At 39.9% G+C, this 19,103-nt stretch overlaps 1 protein-coding gene across 8 annotated transcripts in view; it reads left to right on the forward strand.

Moving 5' to 3' along the window:
- Positions 1 to 19,103, forward strand: part of Fsd1l (fibronectin type III and SPRY domain containing 1-like) — a 73,972-nt gene extending 54,869 nt beyond the window's left edge. For 4 of the 8 annotated variants that reach the window (XM_087548924.1, XM_087548925.1, XM_087548926.1 and 1 more), the window contains 4 exons: positions 6,820 to 6,920; positions 8,291 to 8,542; positions 10,416 to 10,504; positions 13,077 to 18,856. In XM_087548924.1, coding sequence (XP_087405050.1) covers positions 6,820 to 6,920; positions 8,291 to 8,542; positions 10,416 to 10,504; positions 13,077 to 13,199 — 565 coding nt within the window. In that variant the 3' untranslated portion in view covers positions 13,200 to 18,856. 8 annotated transcript variants of the gene reach the window in all.

Raw genomic sequence — 19,103 nt, forward strand, 5'->3', positions numbered from 1 at the left:
TTCACTGTATTCAGTAACCTTATCGGTCACTTTTATTTATCTGATATAAGATAGACTTGGAGTGCCCTATATTAGTTATGTGATTTCAAAAATGTCAAAAATAATGAATGCCATTGATAAAATGATTTAGACAGTGCCACAATTAGGGATCGTTCCAGGTCCTCAAGTAAGATGATACTTTGGTGAGGATGACCATGTGTCTTCACCAGGTGCCAGCCTGTGCCCTCTGTCTTTTCTTTTACTTTGTTTCCTTGGCGTTGGTGAAAGGGATTGCATTCATATTATAACATGCTATTGAACTTGATAGACTGCATAATGCTTTATTTGGCAGCTAGGAAAATTGTAAACTGAATTTAGCATTCAGACTATGCTATGTCTTCTTCCTTTCTTTCCTATTATGATTATTGCATATGTTGGCTGTTTATAGAATTATATATGAGTATCCCTTATCTGAAACACTCAAGACTCAAATTATTTTAGATTTTGAAATATTTGCACATATATATTGCACATTTATAAAGTTTAGACTCAACTCTAAACTCAAAATTATTTTTCATGTGTACCTTATATTAATAGCCTGAAAGTAATTTTGTAAATGTTTTAATATACCAGTGTTTTGACTGTGTCTTGCAACAAGGTCAGGTATAGAATTTTATGTTCATAACATTTATCAGTGCTTAAGAGTTTTCAGTACTGACATATTTCAGATTTTTGGATTAAGGCTGCTCAACATTTATTTATCGTTTTCATAAGTATTTGTTGTTGAACATATGACAGATATTATGGGGCCTATAGGGATAACACTGCCCTTGCTTTCAATAAACTCAATCTAAGTCATATAGATGAGCCACGTACACATAAAACAATGATACAAGATGGCGAGCTAGAAGGAAGCTGTTCAGAGCTGCCAGACGTTGAGGTGGTCAGTTGGAACTGTGTGCCAAATTACTGGCACAGGCAAGTCTTACTGACTTACTGAGAGTGCGCGATAAAGCGGTCACAAAGGGAAGGATGCTCACTCGCACTGAGTTCTGTTTCCCCAGTCAGATGGCACCGGGTGAGAGTCAGGGGCGTTAGGACAGACCAGGCAGAGGAGCTCACTGGTAGCCCCAAACAGAGGGTTTGTGTTGGCTTTAGAGCGCTAAAGAGGTAGGGGATAAGAGAAGATCAAAAGAGAAGAGCACTAAGTATGAAAACTGGTTCCTTCGTACACAACTTTTTAAAGAATGGTGCTTCTCTTCTATAAGAACAGACCTCTAAATCAATGGTTCTCAACCTTCCTAATGCTGTGACTCTTAAATACAGTTCCTCGTGTTGTGGTGACTCCCAACCATAAAGTTGTTTTCATTACTACTTCATAACTGTAATTTTACTACTGTTATGAATCAAAATGTGAATGTCTGTGTTTTCCAGTGGTCTCAGGTGACCTAGTAGAAGGGTCATTTGACCCCCACAGGGGTCTCAACCCCAGGTTGAGATGACCTGCAGTAAATGAAGCTGAGTAGACCAAGCATAGCGGTTGGTGCTGAGCTTGGTGTTAGGTAAGGGATAATCTCTAGAAAGTGCAGAGGACCTTGTTTTGCCCATGTGGTCTGAGCTGTGTACCCACTCTGCTGTCAGGCACCAAGGTTCCCCACTCATGCCTCCTGGAGGTCTGCCTGGTAAAGTCTGGGCAGTTGTCCGTGATTGTGTGTATTGAAATGTCACAATAGGGCCAGGATCTAGAGTATAAAATTAGCATAGTTGGTCCTGGAAGACCTTCATTCAAGAAGTGGTATTTAGGCTGTTTCTTCAAGAATTCTTCAGAGTCTGGGAGAATTTGTGGTGTTTCATCTTTTAATGAGGGGAAACAAGAAGAAATATAATAGATAAATGTAATCTAAAAAATAAAGAACACTTCAGCTGGCCTATTTAACTGTAACACACACACACACACACACACACACACACACACACACACACACACACGGATAGATCCTTATTAGCACAAGGCTAAAGTGCAGACTGAACTAAAACATAAGCTTATAAGACCAAATTGCTTGTAGACAATATGAAAAAATGATTATTTTATCTCACAGTAGTGAACATTTGAGAAATGAGTAAAACAGTTTGCTCTAGGAGCTACACAAGTACGTAATCCGTAAGGTGCCGTTAAGATGGATGGGGAGACTGTGTATACACAGAGGATAGCTGTGGTCTTAGACACAGTGACGGACTGCCTCGGAAGAAGGGCGGGGCACTAGGGTGGAAGGCCTTTTCTTATTTAACCGAGCTCTGCAGCTAAACTGTCAACCTCAGCAATTATCTGTTTTCTGTTTTTCATGCTGCCTTGTATTCTTTACTACTGGTAAGTCATACTTATTTTAATTTTGTTCTTTTGTGTTTTTTTTATATCAGCCTTTAATATATTTTTGAAGCCGGGCTCAGTGAATCATTTCTTATTTCTATATATTACTATCCTCTCACTGTGTATTTCTCTCAAGCACCTGATGTATAGTTTTCAGAATGAGTTCCTTCCCAGCAGACTGTTGGACCTGCCAGTGGAGGAGTAAATGAACTGTGGGTATTTTAGGAAGATGTCCTGCTTGGTTCTGACTCTATTGAGTTTCCTTGGTTGACATAAATACTTTGTTACAAAAATCCTAAAGACCTGTATTTTTGCAGTTTTAAGACTCTAAGAGTATAGCTAGCCCTTCACCACTAAAACCATGTTTTCGTGAAGATATTGTATATCTCTTGTGTGCTGAGGACACGGAGATGAGATGTGGTTCCTGTTCACGGTTACTTTCTTTCCCTAAGACCCTTAATAGAGAGGCCCTCCACCTACCATAAGCATGTACTTAAGGCACCACATGAGTTTCCTTTCATTATCGTCTGAAGGTCCGTGTCTGTGGTAAGGGAAGCATTTACTTACTTCTCCAGTGTCTTCTTGTTTTGCCCTCCTGTGCCACTGTGATAATTTGCATATTAAGAGTTCTTCAAATGGGCCTGGGGTATACAGCTCGGTGGCAGAGTGCTTCTGTAACCTGTGCACAGCCCAGATCCCACCACCAGCACCAAAACAGCAAGAAAACAAGCACAGCTCAGTCGTTAGAGCTGTGCCTACATCATGGCATCCTGACTTGGTGTTTTTCATTCTTACTCACATTTAACTACACACTTACTGTAACTTCTTTCTCATCTTCTTTCATTGAATCAATGCTTGGTTACTCACAAGGTCTTTCTTACGTTCTTTGGTCCATCTTTCAGCTAAGAAGCAATCACAGCCATGACTGTTAGCATCAGCCTTCCCAAGAGCACTGAGGGCTGCTATTCTAAAGTACTGAGTCCAAGCCTTCTGTACTTTCAAAATGTATTTTCTACAAATACACTTAAGATTAGCTAAAACTGTGCTTATTATGTCAATATAAGTACATAAAACTAAATTAACTTTCAAAGGGGAAGGTACATTTTGGTGACTGAGTGAGGTTCTCTGGTGAACTGTCTGGAATGCACGGTCATTTTCTAGTGGAAAGGTGCATTCAGATATCAGCTTCAAGTGAGTGTCTTGGAATACTTATCACTCACACAGAAGCCTTATATTGTACAGATGTTTCAGAGATTTAAAACTTTTTTGTTAAGCCACGATAGGCCAGTCTCATTTTTACTTTTAACCCTGTTCCTTATCAACCTTCCCTAATGTTGTTGCACCTAAAGCAGGCCTTTTCACACTTCTCTCGAAAGTGACAGAATGATTTCCTCAAATGAAACATGCCCAGAAGGCTAATCTAAAGGGAGAAAACAGACTGGTGGCCAAAATAAGAAGAAACCCTGGAGCTGGCCTCGTCCCAGAGTCCCACAGCAGTCTCTGTGGCACCCACCCCACGCTGCCTGTCCTCCCCTCTGCTCTGCTCTGCTCTGCTCTGCTCTGCTCTGCTCTGCTCTGCTCTGCTCTGCTCTGCTCTGCTCTGCTCTGCTCTGCTCTGCTCTGCGCCCCTCTGCTCTGCTCCGCTCTGCTCCGCTCCGCTCTGCTCTGCTCTGCTCTGCTCTGCTCTGCTCTGCTCAGCGCCCCTCTGCTCTGCTCTGCTCTGCTCAGCGCCCCTCTGCTCTGCGCCCCTCTGCTCTGCGCCCCTCTGCTCTGCGCCCCTCTGCTCTGCGCCCCTCTGCTCTGCGCCCCTCTGCTCTGCTCTGCGCCCCTCTGCTCTGCTCTGCTCTGCTCTGCTCTGCTCTGCTCTGCTCTGCTCTGCGCCCCTCTGCTCTGCTCTGCTCTGCTCTGCTCTGCTCTGCTCTGCTCTGCTCTGCGCCCCTCTGCTCTGCGCCCCTCTGCGCCCCTCTGCTCTGCGCCCCTCTGCGCCCCTCTGCTCTGCTCTGCGCCCCTCTGCTCTGCTCTGCTCTGCTCTGCGCCCCTCTGCTCTGCTCTGCTCTGCTCCCCTCTGCTCTGCTCTGCTCTGCTCCGCTCCGCTCTGCAGTGGGGGAGGGGAGGTGTGGGCGTCTTTTCTCTTCCTTCCATCTTCCTGTCCTTCCATCCGTCCTTCCTTCCATCTGTCTACTTTCTCTATTTTGAGAAAAATACAGTGTTGTCTTTCCCCTTTACGTTAGAAAGCAGAGTATTTGTAATCAGGCAGTTTATATAAAAAGAATCGAAAAGGAAATGGTGATGTGCACTTTTTGAGTTGTCATTGACTTGACAGTGTTTAGATTTTAGGTTCTTACTACTTAATGACTCTTGTGTTGCATACTAAGTACCAGCTTAGAAAATTTGACTAAGCTGAAATTTTTACACTAATTTGCATACTACTTTTATTTGGTAATTTATTATCTAATAAAATTTTTAAAACTTCTTAAAGAAGTTAAAAGTACATTTCTTCAAAATAACGTTTTTCTTTAATTTCACCTTTTCCCCAGCATTTTGAGGCAGAGACTGTACGCAGCTTATTCTAGCTTTAAGCCTGCTCCTTGATTATCCTCAAACTTGTAGTCCTCCTGCCTCACTCCCTCAAGTGCTGAAGTTACTGGCATATGCACCATACCCAGGGACTTTATTTATTCCCGCCTTCTATTTTAGAGAACTTCTCAGAGCACTTGGAGGTATTTTTCCCTCACTCAGTTCTTCTTTGCTCTTCCTGCCCTGACTTGTGCCCCTAATTTTCACAGAAAATTTCAGTTGCCAGTCCTCATTGATCTCTGTTCATACTTTTGGAATACACATGTTGTATGGTTTATTTTAGAATGACCTTTTGGTGGTGGGTGGGTGGGTGGTTGGGTGGGTGGGTGGGTGGTTTTTCCGAGGCAGGGTTTCTCTGTGCCGCCCTGCTGCCCTGGAGCCCACTCTGTAGACCAGGCTGGCCTTCAAAAAAGGAAACTTTTTAAAGGAAAGAATATTCGTTATTAGTCCAACATTTCAAATGATCACTGTTAATAGTAACTCACATAAAAGACATTTTATCTTCTTAGGAAAGATTAAACTATACCATGAATATTCTATTGTTCTATGAAATCATGCTACTTAATAGCATTCACTAAAATGTAGATACTTGAAACAGTCCAGTTTAGTTTAACTGCTTGAAACCTATCTGATAAGTCTGTTCTTAACAGCAAGATAATATTTAAATAATGTAAAATGAAGTGATTAGCGCATATGAAATGACTGTAACTATCTTTATGTTTGTTTTCTGTTTATAAGAGATTTGTACATTACTTTTATTTGGTAATTTATTTTTTATTAAATTTTTTCTTTGGGAAGAAAAAAATCAGTATATCTGTATTAGAAAATTTCTAAATAGTGGTAATAATAAAGTATTTCTATTTTTCTTAATATCTTTAGAATAATCTCTCAATCTCTCCTCTACACACACACACACACACACACACACACACACACACACACACACACGTAGGTAGGCAGGCAGTATTCCTCACGCATCATCCACTTTGTATTTTAAGTCTGGATTTTGTGTTCATTTGCTCAGTACTGGGCTAACAAGTGCACATCACCATTCTGGCTTTTTTATTGCATTCTAGGGATTGAACTCCAATCCTTATACTTGTACACTAAGCACCTTGTACAATTGAGCTATTTCTACACCCCAACTTCAGGGTGATCTTAACCAAAGCAAATGTTTTTCAATTACAAATTTAGTATAATTAAAACATACTTTAAAAACATCTTGGGGACAATATAGAAGAAACTGAGACTACAAAAAGTACACCATGGAACTTGAGGCACTGTCTTGAGAGGCTCAATGGAAATATCTTGGAAATTTAATCTTTCTGAGGCTTTTGAGAATTAGTAAAGAGTCTAACAGTGCCCTGTTTGTCATATTGTTTGATATGAAAGGATCTTGTTCACTGTAATAGTGGACATTCTTTGAGATTTAATATTTCCAATGTATAAATTAAGATAACTTCCTCTTTTTGAGAAGGAAAGATCAGAGCAAAAATACTGCTAATGAAAAATGGCTACTTAGTTTTAGTTATATAAGGAATTTAGTTTTGCTGTTGCTTTTATTTAAATTCAGTTGCAAAACATTTACAAGCAGTAGTCCAGATCGTAATTTTTTCCCATCAGCAAGTCTTGTCTTATTTTGAATTGTGCCTTACCTTCAGCTGTGTGCGCTTTATAAACCTCGCTCAGTCTGCATGACATTAGTGTTTTCAGCCTGCTTTTTGTGGATGGCTTCTTACATTTGAGGGCTTAGAATTGATAACTCATTAATAATTGAGATTAAATGAAATGTTGCAATATAATGAGAAGTATTTTCAAGGATTTCTGCTATGATTTGCAGTCCTAATTTATGAACCATTTTCAACATATTTTTTTGTTCCTGATTGTTTTTTTAGAAGTGGTACACCATCCCCGAAACGGACGTCTGTAGGCTCCAGGCCACCAGCAGTAAGAGGCAGCAGAGACCGTTTTACTGGGGAGTCCTACACAGTGCTAGGTAGGCTAAAGCGTAATAGTTCTCAGTTAAAGGCCACATAGCACACTGCTGGGCTTCCCCCTCACATCTGGACTGTCTGCCTGCATAGTGAATGAGTCTCTGTAGAAGTTTCTCTATTGAAGCCTGAGGACTTTGAGAGTTTTTCAGACTGACTTACTGATACTTTTAAATTGTACTTCAGCAGGCTCGATGCCCCAGTATAGGAGAATGCCAGGGTGGAGAGGGAGGAAGGAGTGAGTGAGTGAGTGAGTGGGTGGGCGGGTGGGTGGAAGAGCACCCTCATAGAAGCAGGGGGAGAGGAGATGGAACAGGGGGTTTCCGGAGGGGAAACCTGGAAAGGAGATAACATTTGAAATGTAAATAAAGAAATATCTGAGGCAGAAGGAACACCCATTCAGAGCCTGCCCCACATGTGGCCCATACATATACAGCCACCAAACTAGATAAGATGGATGAAGCAAAGAAGTGCAGGCCAACAGGAACCGGATGTAGATCTGTCCTGAGAGACACAGCCAGAATACAGCAAATACAGAGGCGAATGCCAGCAGCAAACCACTGAACTGAGAATAGGACCCCCGTTGAAGGAATCTTAGAAAGGATTGAAAGAGCTTGAAGGGCTCGAGACCCCATATGAACAACAATGCCAACCAACCAGAGCTTCCAGGGACTAAGCCACTACCCAAAGACTATACATGGACTGACCCTGGACTCTGACCTCATAGGTAGCAATGAATAGCCTAGTAAGAGCACCAGTGGAAGGGGAAGCCCTGGGTCCTGCCAAGACTGAAGCCCCAGTAAACAAGATTGTTGGGGGGAGGGTGGTAATTGGGGAGAGGATGGGGAGGGGAACACCAATAGAGAAGGGGAGGGGGAGGGGCTAGGGGGATGTTGGCCCAGAAACTGGGAAAGGGAATAACATTTGAAATGTAAATAAGAAATACCTAATTTAATAAAGATGGGGGGGGGGAGAAATATCCAATAAAAGAAAAGGAAAAAATCTACTTCAGCTCATGTGGTATGCCTCATGAATATAAGCCTTGAAGGGATTCTAGCAAAGAAAGACTGAAGTAATTTATGTGCACTGAAACATAAATAAGATGTAGATTTATAGCATCCTTTGTCCTGCATCTGTGGTCAATGTGGGATTCTTACAGGAAGAGGAGTGGAATTTGCTGTGTATGTGATGTAAGCCTGTAATCCCAGTACCTGGAGGCTGAGGGGGGAAGGATCATGAGCTTGTGTCTGGCCTGAGATGCACAGTGAGGTTTGTTAAAAAGAAAAAACGGAAGTTGTTAGAGAACACCTGACAAGTAAGAATCTGTGACTCATAAGGATGACAAAGAATCAAACTTTTTTCTTATCTTTTATAGGAGACACTGCTATTGAAAATGGACAACATTATTGGGAAGTAAAGGCCCAGAAGGATTGTAAATCCTACAGTGTGGGCGTAGCATATAAAACGTTAGGCAAATTTGACCAGTTAGGAAAGACGAACACTAGTTGGTGCATCCACGTCAACAGCTGGTTACAGAACACGTTTGCAGCCAAGCATAATAATAAAGTGAAAGCTTTGGATGTCCCAGTTCCTGAGAAAATAGGTGTGTTTTGTGACTTTGATGGGGGTAAGTGTAATTATTTTTCTTAAAAAAAAGCATTTTCCCACACTTGCTTGTATTTCAATATATTTATGTATACAAAATAATATTTTTACTTCTGTGAAAGTCCATGAGAATATTGTTTTTTTTTTTCTTTTCCTATTTTATGGTAGTTGATTTCTTAGGAACAGCTTACAGGGAAAATGAGAAACTGGACAAAACAGCTACATTTAGGAAAGATGTAAAAGTGACAAAGGATTTCAGCACAGTTAGGATTCAGATGAGGAAGAGAGCCATCGAAGGGGCCTTGCAGAAGGTCGGCGGGTATTAGGCTGAACAACTAGCAAGTGAGTTGTAAGGCTAGGACGCGTCTGAGACAGAGGGCGAAAGGCGGAACTTCAAAGACGGCAGAGCTGAAGCAGCAGACACTACACTGGGGTTTAGTGGAGTGTATGTGCGCTTAAGCAGGCAGAAGACAGATGGATGGAGTAAAGTTCAAAAGCTGATAGAATTTGACCCAGTCAGTATAAAAAGGAAGAGATCTTAGCACCCAGTGAGCTAATAAAGCCTTTTGTTTGAATATGGTGTAGAGCAAGGAGAGTGTGACTGGGTGGGTGCAATGGGGATCCACTTTCTGGACTATGAATTTTAAGTCATTACAGCTAGGCTTGAATACGTTTTTGCTAATCTAAATAGGTACCATTAAAACCAACAACTTACGCCAATAAGAAGTGTTTGTTTATTCATGTAATATAAAAATCAGCACTTCAGGGATTTGACTAATCTTCACCCTGCTGATTAAAGAATTGTTTTTATTGCAAAAAGTTCTCTAGGTTCTTGAACAAGTGGTAGGAGTTACTGGGTGAATGTGGTGGACACAACTTGGTACTCATTGTCTCTGTCCGGAAGCACTGGTTGTTAGATGTAAGGTTGGGCAATGCATCTCATGGATTTGCTAAACATGATTCTCAGGTATAATGGATTTGCTGGATTCATCAGACCAGCAGCAGAGCACCAAGCAGTAGCCGTGACTTTGGGAGAGGGAGAGAGGGAAGGAGGGAGAGAAGGAAAGGAGGGAGAGAGGGAAGAGCACACATGCATGCACACACTTTAGCTCTCAGGAGAATCTTTGGTTTGACCACTGAGCAAATCGTCATCAACTGTCACATGCACTCCGCTTTCTTGACGCATCACAATCAGAACGAGAAATGGTTGTTTACACAGAATAAGAGAAGAGAAAAACGACTGTTTTCATTTTAGGTCAGCTTAAGAGGCACCCACTTACCAAGTCCTTTCACCTTTCCAGTTGCTTCAAATGTGCACCACCATCGGTGTGGTCCATGTTGAGTTGCTCTGCATCCCAGCAGTGTCGCTCATCAAGTCCATTCTTCTGCAGAATGCCTTACCCGACTTCTGTAGTGCAAGCTCACTGCAGCTCCTAGACCAGATGTGTCACTGATGAGGGCTGTGGCCACTGCTTTACAAGCAGTTTGAACTTGCATGTGAGCCGAGTTCGCTTTTTGTCTAACATTTGCATAGTATAAAATAAATATAAAACAAATAGCAAAATTGTCAGTAGCAAGAAACGTAAATCGAGAAATGTGCATTAAAGTGGTATACAACAATCTTAGTTAATTTTAAGAATGTATTCCAATAGTGATAAATTTCAACAGTGCAAAAACTACAAGTACTTCTGCATCAACCTAATAGTTTATGGAGATATTAATAAGGAAAAGATTTTAAGATCTTATCCTTATTGTATTTTGATATTTTTATATGAACTGTTAAGTATGATTCATACAATTTGTAAGAAAAACTCATGTTAAAATGTCTTTTGGCATGGTCATCTGTTTAACGTAGATTAACTTGGAATAATAAATTGGACTTTTTACCCTTTTAGGTCAGCTTTCATTTTATGATGCACACTCAAAGCAGTTGCTGTATTCCTTCAAGACAAAATTTACCCAGCCAGTAGTACCTGGCTTCATGGTTAGTATCTTGTTAATATTTTATGGCTCAGCAGTTTTGAGGATACTGTGTGCTCTGCAGTGGTTGAAGCGCCCGTGTGGGTGCAGGGAAATGAGCCCAATCCTCTGACAGCAGCCAGCGCTCTGCATTGCTGAGGCATTTCCCTGGCCCTTTCCTGCTAGATGTTTTTTTTTAATGTTTTTAATTTATTCTCTTACATTTACATACCAACAACAACTTCCCTCCCTTGTCTCCTCCAGTCCCTCCCCTATCCCACCCCCATCCACTCCTCCATTTCCCTTCAGAAAAGGGCAGGGATATCTACTAAACAAGGCATATCAAATTGCAGTAAAACTGGACTCCTCTCTTCATAGTAAAGTTGGACTAGGCAACCCAGTGGGAGGGAAAAGGTTCCAAAAGTGGCAAAGGGGGAAAGACAGCCCCACTCCCACTGTTAGGAGACCCACAAGAACGCCAAGCTACACAACATAACATGTGCAGAGGACCTGACTCAGACCCATTCAGAAACTCTTGTTCCCTGTCTGTGAGCCCCTGTGACCCCAGATTAGTTGATTTTATGGGTTTTCTTGTGATGTCCTTAACAGTTCCTACAATCCTTCCTCCCTCTTCACGGGATTCCCCCAGCTCTGCCTAGTGTGTAGGTGGGTCTGCATCTGCTCCCATCAGTTGCTGGGTGGAACCTCTCTGCTGGTGGTTATGCTGGGCTCCTGTCTGCAAGTATAGCAGAATATATTTGGAATAGGTTTATTGGCTTTTTTTTTCTGGTGTGTTTGGACCTGTTCTGGGATCTAGGCTATCCAGCCTCCTCTAGTTCTTGGCCAGCCAGGCTGAGGCAAGGGTTGGCTCCCTCTTGTGTCATGGATATCAGGTTAGATCAGTCAATCACTGGTTAGTTATTCCTCCAGTTTCTGCACCACCTTTACCATAACACACGTTGTAGGCAGAACAAATTGTTGATTAAGGTTTTGAGGCTGGGTTGGTTGTCCCAATCCCTCCACTGTAAGTCTTGTCTGGTTACAGGAGATGGCTGGTTCAGATTACATATGCCCCCTTCTAGGAGTCTTAGCTAGGGTCATCCTCATAGATTCCTGGCAGTTTCTACTCACGAATTCTACCTTGTCCCCAAAGTGTCCCACAGTCTAATAGTCTCTCTCAGTACTCTCTCCCTCCATCTTCCCCCAACCGGATTCTTCCTATTCCTGTCCCCACTTGCCCCAGTCTACCTGAGAGACCTATTCTATTTCCCTTTCTAGGAAGATTTATGTATTTCCCCTGTGCCCGCCCACCCCCGTTACTTAGCCTCTCTGGGTCTGTGGATTACATGTGATTATGCTTTATAGCTAATAGCCACTTATAAGTGAGCATATGCCATGTTTGTCTTTCTAGGTCTGGGTGACCTCACTCAGGGCGGTTTTCTTCTAGTTCCACCCATTTGCCTGCTAATTTCATGATGCCATTTTTTTTAAACAACTGAGTCATAAGTACTTCACTGTGTAAATGAACCACATTTTCTTTACCCGTTCTTCAGCTGATGGACATCTAGGTTGTCTTCCGTTTCTGGATATTACGCATAAAGGTGCTATGAGCATAGCTGAGCACGTGTCTTTGTGGGATGGTGGAGCATCTTTTGGGTATATGCCCAGAAGTGGTATAGCTGGGTCTTGAGGGAGATTGATTCCAAATTTTCTGAGAGACTACCATATTGATTTCCATAGTGGCTGTGTAAGTTTGCACTCCCAATAAAAGTGGATGAGGAATATTACCTTTGCTCCACATCCTGGCCAGCATGTGCTGCGACTTTTATTTTTGATATTAGCCTTCTGACGGGTGTAAGGTAGAATCTCAGAGTAGTTTTAATTTGCATATCCCTGATGGCTATGGAGGTTGAACATTTAAGTGTTTCTTCTCTATTTGAGATTCCTCTACTGAGAATTGTTTAAATCTGTACCCCATTTTTAATTGCATTATTTGGTTTATTGATGCCTAATTTCTTGAGTTCTTTAAATATTTTGGAAATTAGTCCTCTATCAGATGTGGAGTTGTTGAAAATCTTTTTCCATTCTATAGGCTGCCATTTTGTTCTATTGACAGTGCCCTTTGCCTTACAGAGGCTTTTCAGTTTCATGAGGTCCCATTTATTAATTGTAGATCTGAGGACCTGTGCGATTGGTGTTTTGTTCAGGGAAGTTAACTCACTAGAGCACGTGTCCTATCTAAAGCCATGTTCCAGTATTAAAGTCTTAAGTGAGATAGGCTTCTCTGGTCCCCTGGTTGTAAAGGTTAGGAAGCACCAGTAGTCAGCATTGCTCGCTGAGATTAATCCAGTTCAGTCTCCTGAGCTTCTGCTGCTGTGTCCCCTTTCCTGGGTGCAGATTCAGTGCTTCTGCTACTACACAGGCTTCCTTTGGCCGCTGTGAGCCTCTTCATTTCTCCTCAGCTCAAACAGGAAGCTCTATCAGTGTGGGAACTGTTGACCTTCATACATTTTGCCTTTCAAATGGAAAGTTGAGGATTACTGCAGTTATAGTTTGATTTGAGTCTAACTGAGGCTTTGTTCTTATTTTTTTCTTAGGTTTGGTGTGGTGGCCTTTCTTTGAGTACTGGAATGCAGGTCCCAAGTGCTGTGAGAACACTTCAGAAAAGTGAAAACGGAATGACTGGTTCAGCAAGCAGCCTGAACAATGTCACTCAGTAATGGCAACTCAGACTGTGTTTACCGTCCTCTTTGACTGTGTGGCCTTTCCCATACAGTTACTAACAGATATTTCTGAGTGCTGGAAATCGGGTTTTCTGTGTTTTGCTTTAAAGCCTGGAATCTGTTAGATTAACTACCAAATAGGAAGCAGCCATGGGAGGTTATTGCTGTGTCCCGGAATCAAGCAGTTGGGGTGTGGGAGGATGACAGGAATATTTGATAGTCAATAGGAAAGGGCAGTGTTGAACTACTTATGTAGAAAGCCATTTTTCTGTTTCTTAAGCGACCCTGGCTTGTCTAGTAGTGTAATTCCGTCTGCTGAGCCTTGGGCCTGGGTTGTAAAGCTTTAAGGCTTGCCGTTCCTCCTCTCCGGTTTATGTCTTTTCTCCTCACTGGCTGTCATTGAGTCCTACACTGAGGCTTTAAAAACACCAAGTCCCCTAAGGCTTCCTAGAAATTGAAATCTTTGCCTAGAGATGGCAGAGAAATGGCAGAGAATAAATTCTTTTATAAATAAGCTGAGCTTTTGATAGAGTAACTTATGTATTGGTATTTTTCTTATAGTTATAACTTAAAATATCAAGCAGACAGACAGAGAATGGCGGCAGCACAGGGAGTACTGTGTGTCTGTGCTGAGTCATTCTGTCCTCTCCTCCATGCTGCTTCTGGGCGCCACATGAGAAGCTGCTCTCTGAGTTTGTCCTCTGCTTTAACCCCGCCTTTATACCTGTCTTGGTATCTTTGATAAAACTTCCACTTGAATTTGGCACCGGTATAAATTATTGCTTATAGAAGTTTGTGAATTAAGTTCTATAAAGGGTAAAAAGCTCTATTACTAATTTTTTGTCTGTGAAAGATTATAAAGAAATGTGCCTAAAGTATTCTTTTCTGAAATAATTTATATGTTCTTTTACAAAGATATGAATTGGTTTAATCAGCTGTTTAAAGAATACATGTGTCCTATTTAATTGGTATTTGTGTTTTTCAAGCAATCATTTGAAAGGTTTTTTGTTTTGATTTGGTTTTTGTTTCTGTCTTTTTGGTCCATTCATTCACTGTTTAAAAGTTTGTGATTGTTCCAAAAACTGAACATAGTTTTCTTTTTCCCAGATCTGAAGGAGTGTGTGAAGCAGAGAGTAAAACTTGTGGTTATCAAAAGAAAAGCCTTTTATTACAAAGTTGATTAAAACTTTCAACTCAAGGTTTTTGAGCCAATTAAAACTTTTAACATAATTTTTGAGCCAAACTAAAAATGGAAATTGTAAATCTGCCTTCAGAACTTCAAAGAAATGATTATTTGACTTTTGATTAATTTTTGTACCTTTTGAATCTCTTCTTGTTTTAAGTAACTCGGGCTTCTGAAAAAGTTCCCTAGAGAAGTGTCCATTTTTGCTGTCTAGCTTATAGGATCATAAGAAGTATTTGCTCTTAAAATGTACTGCTAATTGGCATGGTTGTTTTGTTCTGTTGATGAAACAAATTTGACATAGAATATTATTTTCCATATAACAAATATCTACACCATTGTCTGATAACACACTGGCAGTTTTTAAGATTAAAGTGGTTTATAGAAGGAAGTATATCAGTATTCTATTGGTTCCCCAAAACAATATTTTACTTTTCATTTATCATAGCTTGAAAGACATTTTTCATTGTTTCACTATCTATAGAAATGGATTTCATGACCTAAGGAAAAAAGAATTACTCTTTTTTGTAGACTCATACCTGAAAGCAGTGATTTACTGGAATTGCTTTGTGCGTCTACTAAGTATATTTTGTCAAAAATGACATGGGAAGCCAGCAGCTGTTCTTGTATAGAACTTTTCATTATGATATTATATCTTGCATAGCTTATCTACTCATTTATACAGTGCCTTTTTCTCATGCTCATTGTCTACTGAATTTAAGGCAGGCAACACTGTACCATAGTGGAGAGGGCCTTCTATTGAGGTCAGAGGAGCACATGTGCTTCTTGTCTTTGTCCCATCATTTGAGACCTTCATCTACAATTTCCAAACAGTCATGGGAAAATGCATGACTTTTACTGAGAAGGTTTTATTTCTCAGCAGCTTTGTAGAACAAAGTATAAACTCAATGAGTAAGAGTCCAAGTTCTTATCATGTGATATTAGGTACTAATTATACCTTTGTTGCTTTAAAGTAAACATCAGGGTCTCTTTTAAAAAAGAACAAATCTGTAGTATTTTAGTTTAAAAATCTTAAGTTTATTAGGGTAGGCAGAAGTGTGTCAACCCTTCTTTTTAAATTAAAATAATTGAATAGAGTGCCTAGTTAAATCATCTCAAAACAAGGTAACTATCAACTTGATCGTAATATGTAACATTCCTTTAACATTGGGTTGAAATGGCTGCGCTTCTCTGCTCAGCTCAGTCCACTCAGTCCCACTGTGGAAAGCTTGCAAGCCCTCTCCAGTATTCCTCATTGCTCTGTGTCTGCCTGCACACCTTGAACAGGATTACTTTCCATGAACGGAATATAGGGGAGGTGACCATAAGGGATATATCACCGTTGTGAGGAACCAATTCATAAAACATGGATTAAGTATTGTATTTCCCTTTTAGCAGTTGAATTCCAGACCAGTTTCATCTAGCTGGAAATAGACAGGAAGGAGCTGCCTTAAGCACTTTAGAATTTGCTACAATTCATTTGACTCAACTGATTGTGTCACATATTTTAAATACTGGTAAATATGTATATACCAAGTATTTAATGACTAATGTACATGGAAATTTAATATACAGTGATCTTTTGAATGTTCCAGGTATAGGCTTTTTTAAAAGTGTTAAAAGTGTTTGTTTGTCTGTGCGTTTAATTGAGAGCACCTCTACCATGTGACCGTAAACTGCTGGACAGCCAGACTGGGCTTCTCACTCTGTTCTAAAGATGTTCTGTTCTGAAGATTCTGAAAAAAGTCAAACCGCCAACAATATTATGTATAATTTGAACTTCCATGATTGATCCTTGATATAAATAATAAAAGAAAATATTTATGATGAAATATTTTAATTAGATCAATTACCTAGAATTACTTAGTTTTTTTCTATATATCTTTTCCATGAAATTATAGCTATTTATGTATTTGCAGTTATTTCTTTCAAAAACAATTTTTAAAAATTGGAAATGGATATATATGGGAAGTAACTACTCCAAAGAATATTCATCTTAAAAGAAAACAGTATAGGCGTCTTGCCAGGAAATACATTACTCTGGGCTAAAATTCAACTGTTTTAGTCATAGATTTTTAGCATCTTTGTTAGATCAGCATATAATTCATATAACAGTTGTTAATTTTTTATGATGTAGCATCAACTTTCTATCTAGGTTTCCAAAATGAGTAGAGTTTAAGTCGCCATCTGAACCTAATTCTGCTATTTTTTATTTGATGTCTTGAACTAAAAATAATGTTAATGTGTCATTAAATTTCTAAAAACTTCATTCATGGGCCGGCAAGATGGCTCATAAGAAAAGCACTTGCTACCAACAGGATAGCTTGAGTTTGTACCCTGGGACCCAAATGGAAGGGGAGACTGACCTCCTGCAAGTTGTCTTTTGAATTATGCGCACGCGCATGCACGCGCACACACACACACACACACACACACACACACACACACAATGTAACAAAATTTTTTTAAAAAGTACATTTGTTGTAGCTTGTAAAAAATAATTATCAAATTAACTATACATAGTAATATTTCACTTTTATATTGTAATAAAAAGTTTGGAAAAGTATCCTTTTTTATTTATACATCATATTCGTTCTGTCGGAGGTAAGCATGAATTTATTCAGTATCCACATCACCATCAAGTTGTTATTTTCAACCAAACATGCCATCCCTAAAGCCAGTGCTCAGAGCTAGAGTGGGTAATGAGGCTTTTCTTACAGAAAATCATCGCAGCAACATTACCTGGTGTTTGGTGATTTTACTTATATGTGTCCTGTACCAGTGTTCACACTTGTGATTCTGAGGTCAGTGTTGTCTACCTGAGTGGTATGGTTATCTGAATTCCATAGGAACTTTGCACCAGTTAGAACTTAGTGGATTCTTTGCTGCTTTTTTTGGCGCTGGAAGGGTGGACATACCGTGTGGATGTTAGTAATCAGTACCAGAAATTACCATAGGACTTTTATCCTGACTGCCCACCATATCAATGGAGTGCTTTTTGTCTGGGTTAATAGTACTGGTTTTGATACATAATCACTTGTTATATTTGTTTAAAATTTTCCACTTTCTTAGTAATAGTCAGCTTCAGTCGGTGCTTAGGAATAAACATGTTGAAGTTTTTGCAGTATGTAGGGCAGAGGTCAGTGAATGTATTTGCTTGGCTTCGAATGTAAGATTGAATCAATTTTATAGTGAATCAAATTGGAAGAGATTGGTAAAAGGCGTTTTAGTAATATTGGAACTTTCGGGGGAGCCCAGGACTATGAGAAGAATTTCTTCACATTTTCAGTATCTGTAAGGTACCAAAGGACTGCGACGAATTGATCCTTTAACGGAGATGCTTTGAAACCAGATCCATAACTGAGTCTATCAAGATACAGCAGCTAAAGTCGGGGAATAACCTCAGGCAAAAACTGCACATCTTTAAGATTTCTGGCATTCTTTTAAGTATTTGGTCATCATAGCTGCCCCGTACAGTAGTCTCTGACCTCTGAATCACTCATCACCCTTGGGCCCCTGTTGCCTTACTTAAAATATTGTACCTTGTTCAGCCTACCTCACAGGGCTGTTGTGAGGAGTGTAGTGAAATGGACTCCTATGTGAACTGGGTGGTTTTCACTAAGAATGGCTGTGTTTGAATACTTATAAATGCTGTGTAGTTTGAAAAAGCATGTTCTTAAGTTGGTATAACTGGTGATTTTATTTTTTTAAAGTAAGACCTTCAAAATGTCCTTTAGAATCAGTTTACTTTGCGCATGACTGTTTCTATATTCCTCATCAACTGCACTTTTACGAGTTGTAAGGTCTACTGCAGTGTTCATGTGTAGAGGGGAAACCTAGAGTAAGCGAATGGCTTCAGCTCCTTTTCCACCAGGAGTTTGCACTTGCAAACTGGTACCCCATGCAGAGTGAATTTGGCTGAAATAACTTTTCCAACAACCAAGTAGTTCAACAATTTATTGCCTTTGACAAATATTCATCAACTTTATTGAATTGTACCTTTTATTAAAAATGAAACATTTCGAAACCTTGTTCTGCATCAGCCTGTATCAGTTATCATCTGTCTGCACATAGTGGTGCTGCTCCAGATGGATGTATTAAATGGTTTGCAAGTTATCCTACTCCGCAGGACTTTGGTATGTTTGTTATCTGGACATGACTTTGCTACACAGTTGTGATAATAAAAATTACAGCTCCTCAGGTCTAACCTCTAAGTTGTGTATGAAAACTATTAATAAGCGACACGTGGTATATTCAGTGCTGCAAGAGTTTGAAATGAGCACACTGCCTCATTTCCTTACAAACAAGACAAAGCCTTCTAAATGATTTTTTTAACTTTAAAAATGGTTATTCAAAGTGTAGTGACTTGTATGTTGAAATGATTGTATGTTCTGTATAAAATGTCCCACTGAGGTTTTTACAAAAGCACCTGTATTATCCCTTCTAAAAATTAAACCCTTTTTTTGCTTTCTTTTGTGTCAGTGCTTTATTTTTATCAACTTTTATTTAAATATCTATAGTTGTTTATTGAGAAAGAGAATGTTTAAAAAGCCATTGTCTCATTTCCTCAAAATATGGTAGACAATGCCATTTAATAGTGTTGTATGTAATAATGGAAAATCCTGTACTCAGTAGCCCGGGCAGTTTCTGTGAATAATGCACTGGCCAATTGAATTTTTAAATGTATATTAATTTAAAATAAATACAATTCACTAGTA

This window comes from Rattus norvegicus, chromosome 5 (assembly GCF_021556685.1).
Source record: "Rattus norvegicus strain SHRSP/BbbUtx chromosome 5, alternate assembly SHRSP_T2T, whole genome shotgun sequence".
Lineage (NCBI taxonomy): Eukaryota > Metazoa > Chordata > Mammalia > Rodentia > Muridae > Rattus > Rattus norvegicus.